We start from the raw sequence: 24,844 nt of genomic DNA, 5'->3' as shown, positions 1-24,844 counted from the left end.
ATAGCTGGGTAGAGTCCACGATAGGGCAGAATGTACTTGGGCTGTGAGAGCTGTAGAGAATTTCAAAGATTAACAACCCTTAGAGAAGAAATTCCTCCACATCTCTGTCTTAAATGGGTGGGTAGAGCCTGTGGTAGGTTAGATGGGGCGTACATGATGTCTGGGATATTGGATAAAGGCTCCCATCACCGTTTGAGTGGCAGAAATAAAAACAGAAAATGCTGGAAATACGCAGCAGGTCTGGCAGCATCGGCAGAGAGATGGTTCTGCTGGAAGATTATCTCTTTCTCTCTCCCTACTTGCTAAGTATTTCTAAAATTTTCTGTTTTTATTCCAGATTTCCAGCATCTGCAGTACTTTGCTTTTGTATTAAGAGCCCCTCAAGACTGCTCTGCCATTCAATAAAATCATGGCTGCTTTGATTGTGGCCTTACCTCAATGTTTCTGCTTGTCCCCCATAACCCTTGATTCCCTTAAAGATCAAGAACCTTGTCTAAGTCAGCTGAATATATTCATTGACCCAGTCTGCGCTGCTCTCTGGCGGGGGGTAGAGAATTCCAAAGATTAACAACCCTCAAGAGAAGAAATTCCTCCACATCTCCGTCTTAAATGGGAGACACCTTAATTTGAAACTAGTTCTAGATTCAGCCACAAGGGGAAACGTCCTCTCAGCACCTATCCTGTCAGGCCCCCTCAGAATATGTTTCAATAAAGTGAAAGGATCAAGAACGAGAGGGCACAGATTTACAGTAACTTGCAAGGACAGCAAAAGCGATAGGAGATAAAAGCTTTTTCATGCAGCGAGTGGCTAAGGTCTGGAATGCAGTGCCTGAGAATGTGATGAAGGCATGTTCAATCAAGGCATTCAAAAGGGAATGAGACTGTTATTTGAAAAGGACGAATGTGCAGGGTTACAGAGAGAATGGCACCAGGTGAAATGCTCATTCGGAAAGCCAGTGCAGACGCGATGGCCCGAATGGACTCCTTCTGTGCTGTAACAATTCTGTGATTCTGTGATAAGATCACCTCTCATTCTTCTAAACTTCAATGAGTATGAGCCCAACCTGTTCAATCTTTCTTCATAAGACAATCCCTTCATCCCAGGAATCAGCCTAGTGAACCTTCTCTGAACTGCTTCCAACGCAGTATGTCCCTCCTTAAGTAAGGAGACCAGAACTGCACACAGTACTCTAGATGTGGTCTCACCAATGCCTTGTACAGTTGTAGCGAGACTTCCCTGCTTTTGTATTCCATCCCCTTTGCAATAAAGGCCAACATTTATTGGTCTTCCTAATTACTTGCTATATGCACCTGCATGTTAACTTTCAGTAATTCATGGATGAAGCCTCCCAAGTCACCCTGCACTGCAGCTTTCTGTAGGTCTCTCTCCATTTAAAGTCTGTCCTTGGGATCTTACCTGAGAGCTCATGGAGTGGTTTTTCATCTTTGAACCAGATGACGGTGGGTTGGGGTGTGCCACTGGCTCTACAGTTCATCTGGATGGAGTCACTGACGTTAACCGAGATATCGGTCAGGTTGACGAGCAGACTCGGCCTCTCCTGAGCTGCAGGAAGGTTTAGAACTTAGAATCAGGTAAATTCTACACAGTGTGACCTCGTACTCAGGCGCACACACAGCTCCAAGGATCTCAACAGGCTTCCACTCATAGCATATCTGTGCAAAGTAAACACTTTGGGGCGCTTTGCTGACTGCAGGTGAGCTTTCTTTGTCAACTTTTTTCTTGGGACTGCCAACATTGACCATGCCCATCTGAAAGGACTAATAAACCACATGGTAAGGAACTGAAATCATACATAGGCCTGACTGGTAATGCTGGCAAGTTCTCTTTCCTGAAGGACATTAGTGAACTGGCTGCTTCTTTTACAGCCACGTTCACAATGTAGAGGGAGCTTTACTCTGCATCTACATTGTGTTGTACCTGCCTTGTGACTGTTTGATGGGACGGTGTAAAGGGGGCATTACTCTGTATTTAACCAGTGCTGCCCCAGGAGTCTGCACTGTTCCATCAAACACTTGCAGGATCAGGTTCTGACTGCCTTTTCCGATGGATTTAAAATATCCTAAGGCACTGTTTGAAGAAAAACAGGGCAGTTCTCCCCGGTGTCTTTGGTCCAATATTTATCCCTCAACCAGGATCACATGAAGAGATTATCTGGTCATTATCACATTGCTGTTTGTGGGAGCTTGCTGTGTGCAAATTGACTGCCATGTTTCCCTATGTTACAACACTTCAAAAGTACTTCATTGGCTGTGTCCTTTGCAACATCTTGAGATCATAAATGAGGCTAAATAAATGCAAATTCTTTCTGTATATCCTTCCATCTTACAAGGACGCACTGTTTTTTTGAGATAGTCACCTCTCTATATATCTGTTCTTCATGTCTGTGGCACTCACCTCGCACTAAGATGTATTTCCTGTGGCAATGCTTCTCCCCAGTTTTCTTATTCTGTACCTCACACACGTAATCCCCCTCATCGTTTAGAGTAATGCTAGGGATCTGAAGCTCAAGTGCCACGTCTTTCATCCGCGAGTCCATTGTCATCACTCCTCTCATCTCCTTGGCGAAGAGATGCATGCTCTTGCACTCCAGGACTGGAGGGTCTCCAAGCTCCCCCTCGAGGGCGCTGGGCAGGAGCCGGTACCACCGCAGATTCTCGTATGTGTAGTTATCCGCGTTGCAACGTAGCTTCATGTTCTCACCTTCCACCGGGTTCTCTGAAGGCTGCAGGTCGATACCAAACCCTTCTGGGATACCTATTGGGAAAAGGGCAAGTTAATTCAGCTCCTTGTTTGAATCCGAATTAATTACTTTGCCACCATGGCCTCTATGGGAATAGATAAACTTTACTTTGAGAATTCTGAAGAAGGAAGTGGTATCTGTTTCCCCTGAATGTAGGGTCAGTAACCAGTGGGCATAGCACAATGAGTGAACAGCACAATGAGTTAATTCACTCAGAGTGTTGTTATTATGGTGTCTTTGTGCTCTTCGCTGGGAGAGCAGATGTGCAGACCGATAACAGTCTGACAGGCTGCGGCATGATTGCTCCTTCCATTACCATGGTCATCCTTCTACCAGCTGGTAGGGGGTGGCCAGTCCTGTACTGGGGGAGGGTTTAAGGGCTCCTACAACCTACAATGAGGGGGTGGGTCAATCACACCCACCGGATGCCAGTACATCGCTGGATGTCAACTCAGAATTCCAAGCCGGAGCTCCGCTCTCCAATCACTTGGACCATCTGGAGTGGGGTTTGATCAGTGGGAGGGATACTAGTGATCAGACAATGGCTCAGTCCGAGTCAGTAACATATGAGATCATCAGATCATAAGAAACAGGAGCAGGAGTAGGCCATTCAGCCCCTCGAGTCTGCTCTGCCATTCAACCAGATCACAGCTGACCTGATTGTGGCCTGAGCTCCACTTTCCTGTCTGTCCCCCATAGCCCTTGATTCCCTCATTGATTAGAGCGCAAGTGACGCTTGGCTATTCCACTTCCCAATCTGGTCTCACCCAATGTCGGTGCTCAATGTCCAATGGTTAGTGGGGAGCTACCAGAAGCAACTGCCATGTCTGACTTGTTATCCTTTGACTGTGGCCCCTAGACACTGTGATCAAAATGTAACAACAGACTGAGATCAGCGAACTCAAACGCAAACTTTCTCATTTTTTTTTCTTTTATAATTCATTCATTCCAGCATTTGTTGTCCATTCCTAATTGCCCTTAAGAAAGCGATGTTGAGCTACCTTTTTGAACTGTTCGCATGGTGAAGGTCGTAACTGTTTTTGATACAACGGAGTGGCTTGCTCAGCCATTTCAAAGGGCAGTTAAGAATCAACCGCATTGCTGTGAGGTCTGAAGTCACATGCAGGACAGGCTGGGTAAGGCTGGCAGATTTCCTTCATTAATGAGCCAGATGGATGTTTACAACAATCTAGTACTTTCACGACCACCATTGCTGCTACTAGCTTTTGTTATTCCAGATTTTTATTTAATTAATTAGTTGCCTGAATTTAAATTCCCAGCTCCTGTTGTGGGGCGTGAACTCATGTTTCTGGATCATTAGTCCAGGCCTCAGCATCGCTGGTCCCACTATGCCCACTTTGGCTTCAGCTCCACACAACTTGGTACAATTACAAACCTAGGCCACTAGGTGGGGGTGGATGGGGTGGGGGGTCGGGATGGGTGTGCGCTTGTTTGATCCTTTGCAACCTTTGCAATGATTCTGTGATTGGCCAGTATCCCCTGGTTACTTCATTCGATTTACATCAGTAAAGTTCCGTTACTCACTTGTCACGTAGAAGTAGATAACCCGGTCATCGTGTCCAACCTTATTGAAAGCAGAACATTTGTACATGACGGAGATGTTTGCAGCTAAAATCACCAGCTTGCTGACCGTCTGCCAGAGAAGGAAGGGAAAACAGCCGTTAATGTGGTGAGCAACAACCGAGATTCAAGCTAGGAAGTGTTTTGTCTGTGCCTTAAATAACAACATATAACAGAAAGAGGCCAGTCAGCCCTTCGAGCCTGTTCTGCCATTCAAAGAAAGAACAAAGAACAAAGAAAAGTACAGCACAGGAACAGGCCCTTCGGCCCTCCAAGCCTGCGCCGATCATATTACCCGTCAACTAAAACATTTTGCACTTCCGGTGTCCGTATCCCTCTATTCCCATCCTATTCATGTATTTGTCAAGCTGCCTCTTAAACACCACTATCGTACCTGCTTCCACCACCTCCTCTGGCAGCGAATTCCAGACACTCACTACCCTCTGTGTAAAAAACTTGCCCCGCACATCTCCTCTATAGTTTTCTCCTCTCACCGTAAATCTATGTCCCCTAGTAATTGACTCTTCCACCCTGGGAAAAAGCTTCTGACTATCTACTCTGTCCATGCCACTCATAATTTTGTAAACTTCTATCAAGTTGCCCCTCAATTTCCATCGCTCTAGTGAGAACAATCCGAGTTTCTCCAACCTCTCCTCATAGCTAATAACCTCCAGACCAGGCAGCATCCTGGTAAACCTCCTCTGCACCCTCTCCAATGCCTCCATATCCTTCTGGTAATGTGGTGACCAGAATTGCACGCAATATTCCAAGTGAGGCCTAACCAAGGTTCTATACAGCTGCAGCATGACTTCCCAGCTTTTATACTCAATATCCCTGCCAATGAAGGCAAGCATGCCATATGCCTTCCTGACTGCCTTATCCACCTGCGTTGCCACTTTCAGTGACCTGTGGACCTGTACACCCAGATCCCTCTGCCCGCCAATGCACTTAAGGGTTCTGCCATTTACTGTATAATTCCTGCCTGTATTAGACCTTTCAAAATGCATTACCTCGCATTTGTCTATTCAATGAAATCATGGCTGATCTATGACCGAGCTCCATATAACCACCTTTGCCCATATCCTTTAATACCTTTGGTCAACAAAAAATTTTATCAAACTCAGATTTAAAATTAACAATTGGCCTAGCCTTAATTGACATTTGCAGTAGACAATTACAAACTTTTACCACCTTTTGTGTGTCAAAGTGAGGAAGAATGTTTTTACACAGCGGGTGGTAATGACCTGGAACTCACTGTCCACGAGGATAGTGGGAGCAGAGACAATGAATGATTTCAAAAGGAAATTGGATGAAAACTTGAAGGAAATAAACTTTTAGGCCTACGGGGATGGAGAAAGGGAACAGGACTGACTGGTTTGCTCTTGAAAGAGCTAGTATGGACTTGATGGGCTGAATGGCCTCTTTCTGTGCTATAAATGTCTCTGTGACAGTGCAGTCCTGAGGAAGTGCTGTATTAGCAGAGAGGAAGTACTGAGGGAGCACTGCACTGTCAAAGGAGCTTTCCTTTGGATGAGCTGTTAAACTGTCTGTCCTATCAGGTGGTCAAAAAAGATAATTATCCTGAACAGCTCCTGAAGGAGTTCTCCTCAGTGTCCTGGCCCAATATTTATACTTCAACCAAAATCACTAAAAAAAGAAACAAATTATCAGGTCATTATTAAATTGCTGTTTGTGGGAGCTTGCTGTGCTAATGTATCCTGCATTACAGTACTTAATTGACTGTAAAGTGTTTAGGATCTCCTGAGGTTGTGAAAGGCGCTATAGAGATTCAAGTCTTTTTTTGCACCCTTTGTAAACTTCAGCTCAATCAAAACTCTGATGTCCATATCCTAACTTGCACCAAGTCCTGTTCATGCATCACCCACTGAGCTGGCTGACCTACATCGGCTCCCAGACTGACAACTCCACAGTTTCAAGACTCTCTTGGACTTCATCCAAGGGCCTTCAAAGAAGTGGCTGCTGAGATAGGCGATGCAATAGTTTAATTTTCCCAAAATTCCCTCGATTCTGGAAAGGTCCCATCTGATTGGAAAATAGCAAATGCAACTCCTCAATTCAAGGAAGGAGGGAGACAGAAAGCAGGAAACCACAGGCCAATTAGCCTAACATCTGCCATAGGGAAAATGCTAGGATCTTTTATTAAGGAGGTTATGGTAGGGCACTTAGAAAATCTTAATGCAATCAGGCAGAGTCAACATGGTTTTGTGAAAGGGAAATCATGTTTGACAAATTTATTAGAGTTCTTTGAGGAAATAACAAGCAACATGGATAAAGTAACATGGATAGAGGGGACCCTGTGGATGTGGTTTACTTGGATTTTCAAAATGCAATTGCTAAGGTGCCACATCAATGGTTATTACACAACTTAAGAGCTCATGGTGTAGGGAGTAACATATTAGCATGGATAGAGGGCTAGTTAGCTAACAGGAAGCAGGAAGTAGGGATAAATGGGTCATTTTCAGGTTAGCAAGATGTAACAGTGGTGTGCCACAGGGATCAGTGCTGGAGCCTCAACTATTTAGAATCTATATCAATGCCTTGGATGACGGGACTAAGGGTACTGCTGAAATGGTTGCTGAATTTGCCATTGATACAAAGGTAGGTAGGAAAGTAAGTTGTGAAGAGGACATAAAGAGTCTGCAAAGGGATATATAAGTTGAGTGAGTGGGAAAAAAATTGGCAGATGGAGTATAATGTGGGAAAATGTGAACTTGTCCACTTTGGCAGGAAGATTAGAAAAGCAAGCATATTATTTAAATAGAGAGAGATTGCAGAACTCTACAGCACAGAGGGACCTGGATTTCCAGGTACATGAATCACAAAAAGTTAGTATGCAGGTTCAGCAAGTGATTAGGAAGGCAAATTGAACGTTATTGTTTATTGCAAGGAGAATAGAATATAAAAGTAGAGAAATTTGGTTACAGTTATACAGGGCATTGGTGCAACCACATCTGGAATGCTGTGGACAACCTTGGTCTCCTTACTTAAGAAAGGATGTAATTTCAGTCGAAGCAATTGAGAGAAGGTTCTCTCAACTGATTCCTGGGATGAAGGTGTTATCTTACGAAGGAAGGTTGGACAGGTTGGGCCTGTATCCATTGTAGTTTAGAAGAATGAGAGGTGATCTCATTGAAACATATAAGATCCTTAGGGGGTTTGACAGGGCGGGTGCTGAAAGGATATTTCCCCCTGCAAGGGAGTCTAGAACAGGGGACGCAGTTTAAAAATAAGGGGTCTCCCATTTAAGACGGAGATGAGGAGACACTTTTTCTCCCGGAGGGTCATTAGTCTGTGAAATTCTCTTCCCCAGAGAGCAGAGTCGTTGAATATTTTTAAAGCTGAATTAGATAGATTCTTGATTGACAAGGGAGTCAAATGTTATAGGGGGTAGACAGGAAAGTCGAGTTCAGGTCACAATCAGATCAGCCATGACCTTGTCAAACGGTGGAGCAGGCTCGAGGGGCTGAATAACCTACTCCTGCTCCTAACTCGTATGTTCGTCCTTGTTTTCAAATCCCTCCACAGCCCTACTCTTCCCTATCTCTGGAATCTCCTTCAGCCCTAAAATCCTCTGAGATCTCTGACCTCCTCTAATTCTAGCCTCTTTTTCATCCTCTATTTTAATCGCCCCACCATTGGTGACTGTGCCTTTAGCTGCTTGGCCCCTAAGCTCAGGAATTCCCTCCCTAAACCTCTCTGCCTCTCTACCACTCCTTCCTCCTCTAAGACTCTCCTTAAAACCTACCTCTTTGACCAGGCATTTGATCACTTACCCTATTATCTCTTTACATGGCTCAGTATCAAATTATGTTTGACAATGCTCCTGTGAAGTACGATGGGATGTTCTACTACATTGACGGCACAGAGTAAACACAAGCTGTTCTTAATGTTGATGGGGTTAGAAAGAAAAGTGTTAAATGGGTGGTTGCAAGTGGTAGGCTACCTTGTTCCTCCCCTCCAGGATCTCTGTGCTTGTTTCAATGCTCTCAATCCTGTTGACAGTGTTCCCTGTTGAGATGTCCCTCCAGTTTCTGCACTCAGGGGTCCTGTCCCGAGGTCGACGCACCATGGTCGCTCGCCGACCCCTAAGGTTATGAGGGAAACAAGCATAAAGGTTACATCCATCAGAAAAGAGAAGACTGAGGGGTGACCTGATAGAGGTCTTTAAAATTATGAATGGGATTGATAGGGTAGACGTAGACAAAGTGTTTCCACTGATGGAGGAGACCAAAACTGGGGGCCATAAATATAGGGAATTCAGGAGAAACTTCTTTACCCAGAGAGTGTTGAGAATGTGGGGTTTCCTAACTACTGGAATGCCCTCCTTAGCAAGGAGTAGTGGAGGCGAACAGAAGAGAGGCATTTAAGGAGAAGCCAAATGTACATGAGGAAGGAATAGAAGGCTTTACTGAGATGAAGATGAAGGTGAACCTCTGAAGAAGAGTCATGCGGACTCGAAACGTTAACTCTGTTTCTCTCGCCACAGATGCTGCCAGACCTGCTGAGTTTTTCCAGCATTTTCTGTTTTTATGTCAAATTTCCCTCCTCCACAGTTTTTTGCTTTTATTGAGATAAAGAGGGGTGGGAGGAGGCTCATGTGGAGCATAAACACCAGCATGGGCAACTTTCTGTACTGTACATTTCATGAATTTTCCAATGAAACCTCCCCCTGGCAGATCGGTGGAGTCAAAATTCACCGATTTCCCCATTGTGCACTTATTCAGTTCCAATGCTGGTGAGAATGATGGTTCCTCTGGGGAATGCAACCTGACCAAAGTCCATGGCATCATGGGTGACTCAGCACCACAGGGTTAGGAGTGGGTGGGGGAGGATACAGGGCAGAAAAGCAATAGTGATGGGGTATTCAGTCGTTAGGATGACAGGTGTTTCTGCAGTCACAGATGTGATTCTAAGATGGTATGTTACCTTCTTGGTGCCAGGGTCAAGGATGCCATTGAGTGTCTGCAGAGCACTCTGAGGGGGGGAGGGTGAACACCAAGTAGCGTTCCATATTGGTACCATATTGAAGTCCGAAGTGACATCCTATGTGACTGTGACAAAGGCAAACTATCCCTCCTCATCCTTCTCAACTTGTCTGCAGCCTTTGTCACAGTTGATCACATCATCCTCCTCCAACACCTCTCCACTGTTATCCAGCTGGGTGAGACTGCACTCACCTGGTTCCATTCTATTGATCTGATCTCAGCCAGAGAATCGTCATCAATGGCTTTGTTCCCATTTCTGCACCGTTACACCTGGTGTCACCAATGATTTATTCTTTGATCCCTCCTATTACTCATTTACATGCTGCTCCTTGGCAACATCAACCAAATGAGGGGAATAGATAGAGCGGACAGGATAAAATTGTTTCCCTTGGTGGAGAATTCTAGAACCAGGGGACATAGATTCAAGATAAGTGGCAGAAGGTGTACGGGGGACATGAGGAAGAACTTTTTTATGCAGAGGGTAGTGGGTGTCTGGAGTTCGCTGCCCAAGTTGGTGGTAGAGGCAGAAACTCTAAACTCTTTTAAAAAGTACCTGGATCTGCACCTTAAGTGCTGTAAGCTGCAGGGCTATGGGCCGGGTGCAGGAAGGTGGGATTAGAAATGGCACCTGGGTGTCCTCGGGTTGGCATGGACAAGATGGGCCGAATGGCTTCCTTCTGTGCTGTAAGTTTTCTATGGTTCTATGGTTCTAAAGCACATCATTCATTTTCACATGTATGCTGATGGCAACCAGCTCCGTCTCACCACCACCTCTCCCGACTCCTCCACTGTTGTTAAATTATCAGACTGCGTATCTGACTGCCAGTGCTGGGTGAGCAGAAATGCCCCCCCTATGAAACATTAGGAAGACTGAAGCCATTGTCTTTAATCCCTGCGGCAAACTATGTTCCCTAGCTGTCAACTCCATCCCTCTCCCTGACAACTGTCATATTTGACTCTGAGATGAGATTTCATCCACGTATCTGTGCTGACATTACGATCGCCAATTCCCACCTCTGTAACATCGCCTGACTCCACAGCTGTCTCAGATCCTCTGTTGAAACCCTCATCCATGCTTTTACCTCCAGATTGAACTATTCTACCAGAATCAGGCCCCTCCCTGTCACTGTAGCCTCCTCCAGCCCTACACCCCTCCAGGACATTTGCCTTCCTCAAATTATGATCTCTTGGACATCCCTGAATTTAACTGCTCCCCATTAGTGACTGTCCCTTCAGTTGTCTAGACCCTACGCTTTGGAATTCTCCCTCCGCAGCCTCTCCACCTCATCTTCCTCCTTTAAGATACACCTTAAACCTACCTTTTGAACAAACTTATGGTCATCCGCCCTAACACCTCCTTATGTGACTCAGTGTCATATTTTGTTTTATAATACCTCTGAGAAGCACCTGGGCATGTTTGATTATGTTAAAGCTGCTATCTAAATTTAAGCTGTTGTTGTTGGTGAGCTGAGCACACAGACGACACTTGAAACTACAATACCAAAGCTTTTACTGAAACATGCCCTAAAGAAGAGAAGGAATTTCTGGGGACAAAGTTTTCAGACAAGATAAGGTGGGGGATAAAATATATAGGGGAGGAGGGGGGTTGTAATATTCCAAAAAGAAACAATTAAAACTATGAAGAGGGAGGATATACCAAAAGTATCATCAAGTGAGGCCACGTGTTGAACTCAAGAACAAGAAAAGGGCAATCACACTCCTGGGAGTGTACTAAAGACTGCCAAACAGTCAGAGGGAGATAAAAGAACAAGTATGTAAATAGGCAAATTGCTGGGAAGCTCAGAAACAATAGAACAGTAATAGTAGGGGTTTTCAACTACCCTAATATTAACTGGGATAAAATTGGTGTAAAAGTTCTATAATGCACAGAATTCTTAAAAGTGCATTCAGGAGTGTGTGCCAGTGTGTAGCTAACCCTACAAAAGGTGCAGTTCTGGACTTTGTTTTAAGGAATGAAGCTGGGCAGGTGGAAGGGTTATCAAAGGGAGAGCATTTTGGTAACTGATCATAAATCAGTTAGATTTAGACTAGTTATGGAAAAGGACAAAAGTAGATCAAGAGTAAAATGTTTAAATCGGGGAAATTTTACTAAACTGAGATATGAATTGGCAAAAGTAAAGTGGAAGCAGCTACTTGAAGGTAAATCAGTGTCAGAGCAGTGGGAGGTATTCAAGGAGGAGATGGAGAGGATTCAGAACAAAAATGTTCTCAGATAGAAAGAGTGAAAGACTCACAATTCCTGAGAGTCCAAAGAGCATACATAAGGCAAAATAGGACACTTATTTCAGATATTGAGTGCTTAACACTACAGAAAGCCTCGAGGAGTGCAGAGAGGGAAAGGGTGAAATTAAAAAGGAAATTAGGAAAGTAAGGACAGGGCATGAAAAACTATTGGTAAGTAAAATCAAGAAAAACCCCCAAAATATTTTATAAATATATAAAATGCAAAAGGATAACCTTGGAAAGAGTAGGGCCAATAAGAGACCAAGAAGACAATTTATGTGTTGAGGTGGAAGACGTGGGCTTGGTTCTTAATGAATACTTTGCACTTGTATTCACATAAGGGGGATAATGCAGATATTGTAGTTAAGAAGATGAAGTGTGAAAAATTGGATTAGTTAAACGTTAACGAGAGAGGAAACATTAAGGGGTTTATCATCTTTGAAAGTAAATAAACTTCCAGGCCTGGATGTGAAGTATCCCAGGCTGCTAAAAGAAGCAAGGGAGGAGATAACAGAGGTTCTGACCATCATTTTCCAGCCCTTTCCGGTTGCAGGCATGGTGAAGGAGTACTGCTAACATTGCATCATTGTTTACAAGGGAGGCAGTGATTCTCCTGGTAATTACAGGCCAATCAGCCTAACCTCGGTGTTGGGCAATTATTGGAAAACATTCTGAGGGACAGTACAAATCGTTTAGAAAGAATTATCAAAGAGAGTCAGCATAAAATTGTTAAGGGAAGGTTTTGCCTGACAAACTTGACTGAATTTTTTGAGGTGGCAACAAGGAGCATCGATGAAGGTAGTGCATTTGACGTAGTCTGCATGGATTTTATCAAGGCCTTTGACAAGGCCCCACATGGCAGACTGGTCAGGAAAGTAAACACCCATGGAATCCAAGGGAAATTGGCAAGTTGGATCCAAAGTTGGCTCAGTGGCAGAAAGCAACGAGTTGATGGGTATTTTTGTGACTGGAAAGCTGTTTCCAGTGGGGTTCCGCAGGGCTCAGTACTGGGTTCCTTGCCTTTTGTGGTACAAGTTTAAATGTAGGGGTTACAATTAGGAAGTTTGTAGGTGATATAAAAATTGGTCATGTGATGAAGAGAGCTGTAGACTGCAGGAAGATATCAATGGACTAGTCAGGTGGGCAGAAAAGTGGCAAATGGAATTTAATCCAGAGAAGTGTGAGGCAATGCGTTTGGGGAGGACAAACAAGACAGGGGAATACACAATAAATAGTGGGATACTGAAACATTTAGAGGAACAAAAGAACCTTTAAAAGGTCTTAAGAAAATATTGGATAGGCTGGAGTTTGTTTTTATTATATTCTTTGATGGGATGTGGGCATTGCTGACAAAGGCCAGCATTTGTTGCCCATTCTTAATTGCCCTTGAGCCGAGACCTATTCAGAGGGCAGTTAAGAGTCAACCATGGCTGTGGATCTGTAGTCACATGTGTAGTATAAAGAGTTAGCTGATGGATATGCTAATGTATGATGTAAATGATGATGTACCACTGACACTAGTCAATCATGTGTTAGACCTCAAGGGAGAGAGGTTGGACCATGCCTAGGAGCTACGTGACTACGCTGTAACCTGTTTAGAAGTAGTACTAATAATCAAGTGTTAAGCAGATACCAGAGTGTGTCTACAGTCTGTCTAAGAAGAAGTCCCACGCCTACAGTCTAAGACAGAAGGAACCAATCTCAGAACATGGTGGCAGTGATGGAGACATCAATGTGAAAAAGAGACATTGGTATTATTGAAGGAACCTTAGACTGAAGAAAGTTTTGAAAGCAGCTCGAGAAATTTTGGCAGAAGGAGAGAGGTAATGATGACCGTATGTGGTGAGCAAATCCTGCCCTTGCCCCGCCCATTTGACTGCCTTGAGAGTCCACAGAGGGACCAGCACTGGGAATTATGAAACGCCATTTTCTCCAGTACCGAGCAGTGTCAGGTCTTCAGGAAAAGGAGCAAAATCTTCAAGTTAGTTCCTTTCTTTATGCAGTAGATCCAGTAACAATGACGTTCTCCTAAGGCAGGGTGTTCAGTAGTCCACCGCAGATATTGATTCTATTATTAAAGCCTTTGACACCTATTTTAGCCTAAAGCAAAATATAGCAATTGAAAGAGCAAGATTTAACCAGCACTCAATCACTGGGGAATCGATTGAATTAATCCTAGCCAACCTATATTGGCGAGCGAGATCTTGCGGATATTGGGCATTAAAGGGCGAGCTAATCCATGATCACATAATCGTGGGTGTTCGGGATGAAAAGCTCTCTGACTTCATGCAGACCAAAGATGATCTTACTTTGGATCAAGTGGTCCAGTGTATGAGGCAGGCCGAGCTTTGAGCATTTAATCGGGCTATAATTTGTGGCAACTCTGAGGCTTCACATGACTCTGTAGATTAGGTAGGCCCATGGGCAACGGCCCCACCCATACAAAAGCCCGCCGAGCCAACCAAAAGGCTGGGAAACTCCACGCCTGCAGCCATTTTGAGATGCTTGCATTGCAGTGCGAAAACCCAGCATAGACAACAAGACTGCCCAGGAGGGGTGCGGAGTGCTTCCCGTGTGGCAAAACTGGACACCTCAAGCATTTCTGCAAATCCAGCAATTTTAATCAAAGTTGAAGACCAGAAAATATTAATGAAGCAATTTCTTCCAACACATGGAAAGTCCAGAAAAAGACGACCCTACAGAGTTCCTAGGAAAGTAGATAGTCTTAATCCAGGCTACTGGTCAGTTACAGTCCAATGTCAAGGCTTTGTTACTTCTTTTAATATCAATATTGGAGCGGCTGTTAACATATGAGCTGATTACCTTGACCGGCTTCAGCTGATGACCCTTTATCTATCAGACATCAAGTCCAGCCAGCATAGACCTTCCAATCAAAGGCAGGATTATTGCTCCTCTTAGCTACAGAGGGTGACAGATCGTTGATTCTCTTTATGTTTTTCACAATCAATATACATCCTTGTGAATGGCGATGTTGGCATATTTCCAGGAATCCTAGACAAACCAGATGACGCTCGTCATTTGAATGACTCACTGTCTTTCATGCAACAATCTTCAACCTTGTATTTAGAAGCAGTGGAAATTCAGCCTTCAGAACCTGAGGAAGTTTATACACTCAGCAGTAAGTTCCTTTTTGTCACAGAGATATTGTGCACTAGACCCAGGACAATCAAGGAAGTTAAGAATCTTTCAGTTCTTCATGAAGTAAGGCCAGAAGTGAAGGATACAGAAGGCACTGCAGCAGACGGTGACCATCCCCATGAAGACCTGCTGGACCTGAATTGGCTCTTCCTAGACACTGATGAGGAAGAATCCCTTGCAGTCCTAAATGATCTCATAGTTAGAGTCCATAGGGGATGACACTGCTCAAGAGTTGGTGCCTTCCCAGGGTAAATGTCAATTTCCACCCATACTTCAGTCCCAGCTGGAAGTTGTCTTCTCGCCAGAGCTGGTGGTCAGCGCAGGAGATGTTGCAGAATCTTTAGCACTTACGAATCTGCAGAATCCTGTACAGCAGCCTTGTCCCCGAGTTGATTGTCTACAGGAGATTTCTCTCATTACAGAAAGATGAGGATATCTCATCTCCATATTCTCAGCAATTCTTCCCATTGCCCGTAGTGGAGCAACCTCATACAGATAGAAGTGTGGCTGTCTTACCATGGCCTTCTGAAGGTGGATGGTCATCCTGGAAAATCATTGGGAAATCATCTCTCCTTCTTTTCCTGACAGTCTTACAGGAATTTGGTCATTTTTTTCCTTTGCCGTCTAAGTTCATTGAAATCTCAGATCTTCAATGCTTTTTCTGTCTTTGATGCGGCAGTGGATGATGCAGCTGTGATAGTCTTCCCAAGAGTTGAAGATCATTCCTCTTCAGAAGCTTCTTCCCAAAGTCCTGCGAGGTAGCAACAAGTTCCTCAGAATGTCCTGAGTTCTTCTCTTCTAGTCCTAGAGGGTCCACAGGTCGATTCTCTTCAGTCTTCTCTTTTGGATCAGTCTTTTGTTGAAAGGTCTTCGTTGTCCTTCCAGTTCAGTCATTCTGCTACCTGCACTCAGCTTCCCAGCAATGCTGATAAAGTGCTGTCCTAATCTGCAGATGATGATATCCTACCAGGTGTGGATGAAAACCCTTCTGTCTTCCCTAAGGGCCAAGAGTGCGGTGGGAGATTGAAGCACCCAGAACTGTGACTTGGGGAGGGGAACAGCGTAAATTGAAGTTGAGTAGAATCTGTAGTTGTAAAAAGGGAGTTACAGAAATGTAATGTAAATAGTTAAAGACATAGGGCTGAATTTTCTGGCTGATGCGCGGGTGGCGGAGCCCGCACGTCAGCGCTTAAAATGTCACGCGATCGTCCCAACGTCAGCGCGCTGCCTTGCGATGTTTAGGTTGGCGGGCGCACTATGCAGCGCAACGCGCGCCCGCCCGCCATTAATTAAAGGCCTTGTTATGGCCCTTAAGTCGGCAATTGAGGACGATTTTGAGGAACCCGTGCGAACTTTGGCTCGGTGCATGGGTCCATCGGGCAGGCAGGTAAGTGATTTTTTAACAAACCTCATCCACTGGCGGGATGTGGTTTAATGTCGGCTTTAAAAACGTTTAATAAAGTTTTTGTGGACTTTATTAACATGTCCCAGCTCGTGTGACATTTTCACATGAGGTGGACATGTTAATGATTTTTTTATTTTTCTATTTTTATATTCCAGATTTTATTAATTGGATTTAAATCCTGCTAGCTGCTATGGGGGAGTTCCTTAACTCCCCCATGAACCCATGTTCCCACTGAATTACAGTCCAGTGGCATTACCATTATGCTACCATCTCTCCAAGGAATAGAGGAGCCTAAGGGGAGATTTAATTAAGTGCATAGAATTATGAGGGGCTGAAATAACGCGAATAGGAAGGACCTATATCCATTAGCGGAGGAGTTATTCACCAGGAGCCATAGATTTAAAGTTACTGGTAGGAGGATTAGAGGGGAGTTGAGGAGACATTTTTCATCCAGAGGTTGGTGGAGATCTGGAACTTACTGCCTGAAACAATGGTAGACGCAGAAATCCTCATTGCATTAAAAAAATTCTTGGGTGTGCACTTGTAGGTGCTGTAACTTTCAGACCAAGAACCAGAAAGTGGGATTAAGCAGGATGATTTTTTTTTCTCAGCTGACACAGACATGATGAGCCTAATGGCCTCTTTCTGCTGTAAGTTTTCTATTTTTCTGTGTACAGTCTATCTCAAAGTCTGCCTTTTGTTTTGTTTTGTCTGGTGGGCAGGACACATCAGGACATGATTGAGACATAATCAACATAATGAGGAGCTGAGTCTTGTCCTGGGGGCCACGCATAGTAGGAGCTGACAAGCAGCTACAGAAAAACAGGAAGAAGACCGAGAGTAGGGATTACTGCAGCATCCTCTCAGCTTGAAACAAACAGCAATGTATTGGCAGAAAAGACGGCGTGAAGAATTCATCACTGTGTCTGTTTCCTGACCAAACCGGCGTTTGACAAAGTGTCTTCGCTATTTAAAGGTGTACTGTTGCTTTATCCAAATAAATCAATGACCCCTTCATAAAATACTCTGACATATACCTCGGCAGTAACATTTGGTCTAATTGTTTGAATTTTCTTGCCAGCTCTTAAAAGTTTCAGATTTGTGGTTTTATTTTTCCTTAGACCACGTGCAATCCTAGATTTTAACATCCTTTCCTGGCTTCGCAGATGAGGAGATCGGTTATCGCAGCTTCACTTGGAGCCTTGAGTCTGTAATCCAGGTTGACAGATGTGCTGCACTGTCGGAAGGTCAGTATTGAGGCAATGCTGTCCTGTCGAAGGGGTAGTAACTGAAAAAGCACTGCATTGTTAGTGGGGCAGTAACTGAGGAAGTGCTGCACTGTTGGAGGGGCAGTACTGAGGGAGTGCTGCACTGTCAGAGGGGTAGTACTGAAGGGCTGTGAAACCGACGCAGGGGCAGCACTGAGGGAATGCTGCACTGTCAGAGGGGTAGTACTGAGGGAGTTCTATATTGTCGCAGGGGCAGTACTGAGGGAATGCTGCACTGTTCTAATACTTCTGGCAAAGTTCCTTAAGAGTTGTTGAGGGAAAAGTGGTGTTCATCACAAAAAGGAGAAACCACATTTCTTAGAGGTGGAAGATGTGGAGTTTGAGATCAGAAGACCAATGGAACCAAACGTTTCATACATTGCAAAACATCTCAAGGTACTTCACAGGAGTCAATGGAGTAGAGATTAGTACAGTGATTATCTTTCCTCAGTAATTCATCAGCTGTAAACTGAAACATCCTGAGATGATGAAAGGTGCTATATAAATGCAAGATTTGACCTTTTTTTTCCCTGGTCTGTATCTGGGCTGGTTCGTTAAGCAACCATACCTGCGCATGTCACAGGCAATCTACTTGCCACATCAGGCCACCTGCTTCTTTCTTGCAATCTTTATAACTGCCTTGGGCTGCTTTGCTATGCTAAGGGCACTATATAAAAGTGCATTATTGTTGCTAACACATAAACATCAAAAATAGAAGGAGGAGTAGGTCATACGGTCCCTCCAGCCTGCTCCACCATTCAGTTAGATCAAGGCTCTGCATCCACATCAACTCCACTTTTCCAACCCATCCAATAATCCTTGGAAACTCCAAAAATCTATTGATCTCAGCCTTGAATATATTCAGTGGCTGACCATCCACAGCACTTTGTGACCGAGAATTCCCAGGATTCACAAACTACTGAGTGAAGACATTTCTCTTCATCTCAGTCTTAAATGGCCAACCCCTTACCATGAGACAGTGACGCCTAGTTCTAGGCTCTCCAGCCAAGGCAGTCTTCACAGTAGGAGCACAGAAAGACCAAACTGAAAATGATTAAAGGTTGAATGAGAGTGAGAAACTTAAAGTTACAATTCTAGTAAAGAAAAATTCATGGAGCTAAAAGCCGACAAATCCCCTGGATCTGATGGCTGACACCCTAGGGTTTTAAAAGAGGAGCCTGCGAAAATAGTGGATGCATTGGTTTTGATCTTCCAGAATCCCCCAGATTCAAGCATGCTCCCTGTGAATTGGAGGGTAGCAAATGTAACCCTGCTATTCAAGAAAGGAGGCTGCAGAGATAATGGTGCATTAGTGGATGCTGTTGGGAAACTGTTCAGCCTACGCCACCTTCAATCCAAAACCAAGTCACTCCAGCTTTAGTCATTGACCTCCAATGTGCAGATGACGCTTGTGTGTGCGCTCATTCAGGAACTGAGCCCCAGGTCATTGTCAACACCTCTGACGCATATGAGGAAATGAGCCTTCCAATAAACACCCGTAAAACTAAGATCCTCTTCCAGCCAGCTCCCATAGCACAACATTCCCACTCCACCACCCCTCCGTCAATTATGATCAAAGGTGAGATCTTTGAAAATGTGGACCATTTTCCATTACCTGTGAGCCTCCTCTCCTGAAGGCAGACACAGACGACAAAATTCTTCGTCACCTCCAATACGCCAGCTCAGCCTTCTGCTGACTGAAGAAAAGAGTATTTGAGGAACAGGATCTCAGAACCGAGACTAAGGCCTTGGTTTACCGGGTGGCAGTGATCCCTGTGTTCCTATATGCTTCAGAGGCTTGGGACGGCCTACGGCAGGCACCTCAAAGGACTGGAGAAGCACCATCAGCGGTGCCGTCACAGGATCCTCCAAATCCAGTGGCAAGAAAGGGGGTGCAACAGCAGTGTCCTCTCCCAAGCCAACTCGCCCAGCATCGAGGTGCTAATCACTTGAAGCCAGCTCCGTTGAGTGGGTCATGCCTCTTGTATGCCTGAAACTGGACTCCTGAAGCAACTGTTCTACTCAACATTTGGTTGTGGCAGGAGGCTCCCAGGAGGACTGCAGAAATGCTTTAGGGATGTCCTCAAAGGATCCCTGAAGAGGTCAAACATCCCCGCTGACTCATGGGAGACCCTTGTGACCAACCAAAATGGAAAAGTTTTATTTGGAAAGGCACCGAACACATTGAGAGACTTTGTCGGGAACTCGCAGAAGCAAAGACAAGGCATGGAGAGAGCGCGCAAACTTCCCAGCAACTCATCTACCACCTTTCCAAGCACCACCTGCCCCACATGTGACAGAGTCTGCAGATCACACATCGGACTTATCAGCCACCTCAGAGCCCATCGAACCAGAGTGGAAGGCGAGGGACTGCCTAAGAAGGAGAAGGATGCATTGTTTTTGATCTTTCAGAATCACCTAAACTCTAGAATGTTCCCTTTGAATTGGAAGATAGCCAATGTAGCCTTGTTGTTCAAGAATGGAGTGAGAGAGAAAACAGGAAACCATAGATCAATTGCCTGACATCAGGAGCAGGGAAAATGCAAGAATCTATTATTAAAAATGCAGTAACTGGGCACTTGGAAAATCACAACATAATTAGACAGAGTCAACATGGTTTTATGAAAGGAAAATTGTGTTTGACAATTTTATTTGTACTTTTTGAGTATGTAACTAACTGGCTAGATGAGGGGAGCCAGTGGATGTAGCGTATTTGGATTTTCAAAGGTTGTTACACAAAATTAGGGCTCAAGATGTTGAGGGTAAAATATTAACAGATTTAGTATTGGTTACATGAACAGAAAACAGAGGGCAGAATTTTGCTGTTGGCGAGCAGGGGTCAGGGCCTGCTCGCTGACACGTAAAATGATGCGGAATGACGTCAGGAGGAACCCCCGACATCATCCTGCCCCATTTAAATTTTCAGGAAGGTGGGGGCACAGCAAAATCAGCTGTGGGCCCGCCGACCTGTCAATGGCCAATTGAGGCCAATGACAGGATCATTTAAACAATTAAGGGACCTGCCCGTCCAACCTTAAGGTTGGCGGGTCGGCCAGGAGCCCCGGCGGCAAATAGAGAAAACATGAAACCTCATTCACCGGCGGGATGAGGTTTCATGCAGGGTTTTTAAAATTTTAATAAAGCTTTTCTGTAAATTATGAACATGTCCCAACTCATGTGACATTGTCACATGAGGGGGACATGTTAGGGAATTTTTTTTTTCTATTTTTAATATTTTTTAATGTGTCAGCGATCTCCCTGAGGCTGCACTTAGCCTCAGGGAGATGTGTGTTCTTTTGTGCGCATGCGTGAAAGACCGCACTCTCGCTTTTAGGGAATCCCCCCGCCCACACAGGGACCGGATAGCGCTTCCCGCCGGACGTCACGCTGGGCGGGCCATAATTAGCCCACCCACATAAAATGGCGGTGCGGCCGCGGCTCCCCACCCGCCGGAGATTGGGTCAGGCTCGCCCACCCGACAGGCAGAAAATTCTGCCCAGAGAGCAGGAATAAATGGGTAATTTTTGGGATGGTGGGCTGTATGTCATGAGTCCTGCAAGGATCAGTACTTGGGTCTCAGCTATTTACAATCTACATCGACAACTTAGATGAGGGAATTGAGTGTAATGTATACAAGTATGGTGATGATACAAAGCTTGTTGAGAAAGGAAGCTGTGAGGAGGATGCAAGAGGCCACCAAGGGATACAGATTAGTTAAGTGATTGGGCTAGAAGCTGGCAGATGGAGTATAAAGTGTGAAATCATCCACTTTCATAGGAAGAACAGAGAATATAAAAAAAAAGGTTGAGAGGCTAGTAAAAATTGGTATTTCAAGAGATTTTGAGGATTTGGATGTCCTTGTGCACAAATCACAGAAAGTTAACGTGCAGGTGCAGGAAGTAATTGGGAAGGTGAATGGTATGTTAGCCTTTATTGCATGGGGTTGGAGTATCTGAGTTAAGAACTCTTGCTGCAATTATATAGAGCTTTGTGAGACCAGGCCTGGAGTACTGTGCACAGTTTTGATCTCCTTACCTAAAGAAGGATATAACCTACCTTTGAGGGAGTGCAACAAAGGTTCATTTGAGTGATTCCTGGGATAAGGGGATTATCTGAGGAGGATAGACTGAGCAGAATGGGTCTATACTCTCTGGAGTTTAGAAGAATGAGGTGATCTCATTGAAATCTATAAAATCCTTAGAGTGATTTGACTCTGAGATCCTGTGTCCCCTTGTTGGAGAGAACGAAAGTCATAGACTCAGGGTAAGGAATTAGCCACTTAGGCAGAGGTGAGGAGAAATTTCTTCACCCAAGAGGGTTGTGAATCTTTGGAATTGTCTACTCTCATGGGCTATAAATGCTCAATCGATGACTATATTCACGATTGAGATCGATAGATTTTTGGGCACTAAGTAAATCCATGGAAATGGGGACAGAGCAGGACAGTGGAATCGATGTAGAGGGTCAGACATGATCTTATGGAATGGTGGAGCAGGCTCAAGGGCATCTGTATGGCCTACTCCTGCTCCTATTTCTTATGGTCACCCAGCATCTACTCTGTCAAGCCCTTAGATAAGGAGACCACATCTGTACACAGTATGCCAGGTGTGGTCTCACCAAAGCCCTATATAATCACAGCAAGACTTCCCTCATCTTATACTTCAACTCCCTTGCAATAAAGGCTAACATACCATATGCCTGCTTAATAACTTGCTGTACCTATACATGTCATGACAAAAAGCTTGGGCAAATGGGTAGGTTTTAAGAAGAGTGTAAGCTACTACAAGACCTGACAGCAAGGCCAGAGTTTGACTGTAATAGTTTTGATCTGTGATTCATGGTACTCACAGGCTTCGATAGGAGTTTAAACCACAGGGTCCCCATGGCCTCCAGTGCCATTGTATTTTCGCAGGAGCAGGGATCCCATAGACGGTGCAGGTCAGTGTTTGGCGACTTCCACGTGGGTAGATGTTGGTCGGGGAAGCCACTTCCTTCTCGTGAATCTGAGGCGGTACTGTTGGGGGGAAAGAAAGAGGCAGGTGCTTGACTGAAGTCCTGGACAGAGCAGGTGAGATGGTGCCTGGTGGTTCAACTGATCACCAGTCAATGTAAAACCTGGACAATACAGAAACCCCTCAATATAGAAATCCCCCCTATATATAACACCCCCATTTAGAAATCCCTCCTATATATAAACACCCGTCCCAATATAGAAATCCCCTCTATTTGGAAACATTCCCTCCCCAATATATGACACACCTTTTAATCATTCCAGTGAAATGATGAAAAGGATTCTGTAAATATTGGCTCATGAAAATGCACATCTACCCCAGTATCTTCACACCTACCCCAGTATCTTCACATCTACCCCAGTGTCTTCACGTCTACCCCAGTGTCTTCTCCATCAGTTAAACTGCTTGCAATTAAATAACAGTGGGAAATCAAAGTAATTTAGGTACATCACATCAACAAATGTGGAATATTACTTAAGGAAGGATATACTTGCTTTGGAAGCAGTTTGGAGAAGGTTCACTAGGCTGATTCCTGGGATGAAGTGATTGTCTTATAAGGAAAGGTTGAGCAGGTTGAGTTATACTCATTGAAGCTTAGAAGAATATGAGGTGATCTTATTGAAACATATACAATTCTGAGGGGCCATGACAGGATAGCTGCTGAGAGGATGTTTTCTCTCATGAGGGAATCTAGAAATAAGGGGCACGGTTTAAAGATAAAGGGTCTCCTTAAGATGGAGATGAGGAGGAATTTCTTCTCTTAGGGGGTCGTTACTCTTTGGAATTGCCTTCCACAAAGAGCTGTGGAGGCCGGGCCATTGAATGTATTCAAGGCTGAGTTAGACAGATTTTAGATTGACAAGGGAGTCAAGGCTTATTGGTGACATGCAAGAAAGTGGCGTTAAGGCCACAATCAGATATGCCATGATCTTACTGAATGGCAGAGCAGGCTCAATGAGCTGAATGGCCTACTTCTACTGCTATTTCTTATGATCTCATGGACTTATATCCATGTACGCCCTATCCTATTATGGACTCAATCCACCCATTTAATCTCCTCCCACAGCCCAGCACACTATACCCAATAATAGTCTCTACCCACTTATTTAATCTCCTCCCACAGCCTATGTACACTCTACCCTATCATGAGGGTATATTTATCCTAAATCGGTGTTGGAAAACTGATGGGATTGGCTGGCTGCCTGTTGTACTTTACATCATGGGACTGGGAGCATTATTTTAAAATTAGGCCTCGGGCCTTTTGCACCTGAGCTGTGCAGTGTTGGGTTAATGGTGTGTATCCTTATTGGATAAGCTTTACCAGAGGAGATTTGACAATAGCTTAATTTGGAGGTTTCTAAGTGCAGTGTTGGCTTTTGATGCGTGTCTGACACCTTGCTGACCAAAGTCACGTGGTAACTACGAACGCTAACAGGTGGCATTCGCTTTGAAGGTTTGAGGTTTCATGAATGGATTTGCTGCTCCTGTTTCAACCCTGGGACTTGAGTTTGGAAGAGGCCAGGGTGACGATAACTTCAAATTTAACTTTGAAGTTCTTCAGTGCTTCACAAACTGTCTGATGAGCAGCGTCCGATTTCGTGAGACCGTGTAGGTTTCAAAGTTAATTCTTCAATCAGTTGGTGACCTCACCCCCCCCCCACCCCCAAAGTTGGCACTGACACTCCCACCCCCCTCAATATGACACTGATGCACCCTGTCCCCATACGACAGGGACCACCCCATGTGACAGGACCACCCTATGTGAGAGGAACCCCCACACCCAGTGTGACAGGGATAGCCCCGCCCTTGCAGTGTGGCAGGGAATCCCCCCCCACCACAGTGTGATAGTGATCCTCCACTCCCCTCACCCCACAGTGACAATGATCCTCCCCCACCTCCTCTACCAGTGAGAAATACAGTAAGGCTCCACGTTTTCTGCACTGAGTGAACTACCTAAGCTAGTTTAAATGTTTTATTGTGATTCAGTGTCATGGGCAAGGGAAAGAGTCAAGACTGACCAGTGTCGTTACTAGTGGAATGTGTGGTTACCAGTGAGGATAGGGGAGACCCATATAATGATCTCAACAATCAGATGGCCTGTATATAGAATCATAAAATGGTTACAGCACAGAAGGAGGCCATGTGGCCCATCATGTTTCTACTGGCCCTTTGAAGAAGCAATTCACCTAGTGCCTTTTTAAATAATGATCCAATTCCTCTTGAAAGCCCCAATTGAATCTGCCTCCACCACACTCTCAGGCAGTGCACTCCAGATCCTAACCACTTGCTGGGGAAAGACATTTTTCCTCATGTCTCCATTGCTCCTTTTGCCAATTACTTTAAACCTGTGCCCTCTAGTTCTCAATCCTTCCACCAATGGGAACAGTTTCCCCCTATCTACTCTTTC

The 24,844-nt window shown here is 44.7% G+C and overlaps 1 protein-coding gene across 3 annotated transcripts in view; it reads right to left on the bottom strand.

The window, feature by feature from the left end:
- The window catches only part of flt4 (fms related receptor tyrosine kinase 4), a 240,299-nt gene that overhangs the window by 45,087 nt on the left and 170,368 nt on the right, over positions 1 to 24,844 (bottom strand). For all 3 annotated transcript variants that reach the window (XM_078551154.1, XM_078551152.1, XM_078551153.1), the window contains 5 exons: positions 22,274 to 22,439; positions 8,308 to 8,449; positions 4,308 to 4,416; positions 2,417 to 2,776; positions 1,418 to 1,564 (listed from right to left, as the gene is read on the bottom strand). In XM_078551154.1, the coding sequence (XP_078407280.1) occupies positions 1,418 to 1,564; positions 2,417 to 2,776; positions 4,308 to 4,416; positions 8,308 to 8,449; positions 22,274 to 22,439 (924 nt within the window). The remainder of the gene's footprint in view (positions 1 to 1,417; positions 1,565 to 2,416; positions 2,777 to 4,307; positions 4,417 to 8,307; positions 8,450 to 22,273; positions 22,440 to 24,844) is intronic.

The sequence above is a fragment of the Cetorhinus maximus genome, chromosome 10, assembly GCF_964194155.1.
Source record: "Cetorhinus maximus chromosome 10, sCetMax3.hap1.1, whole genome shotgun sequence".
In the NCBI taxonomy this organism is placed as follows: Eukaryota; Metazoa; Chordata; class Chondrichthyes; order Lamniformes; family Cetorhinidae; genus Cetorhinus; species Cetorhinus maximus.
The sequence above is the reverse complement of the archived record's forward strand: the minus strand, read 5'-3'. Positions and strand labels throughout refer to the sequence as shown.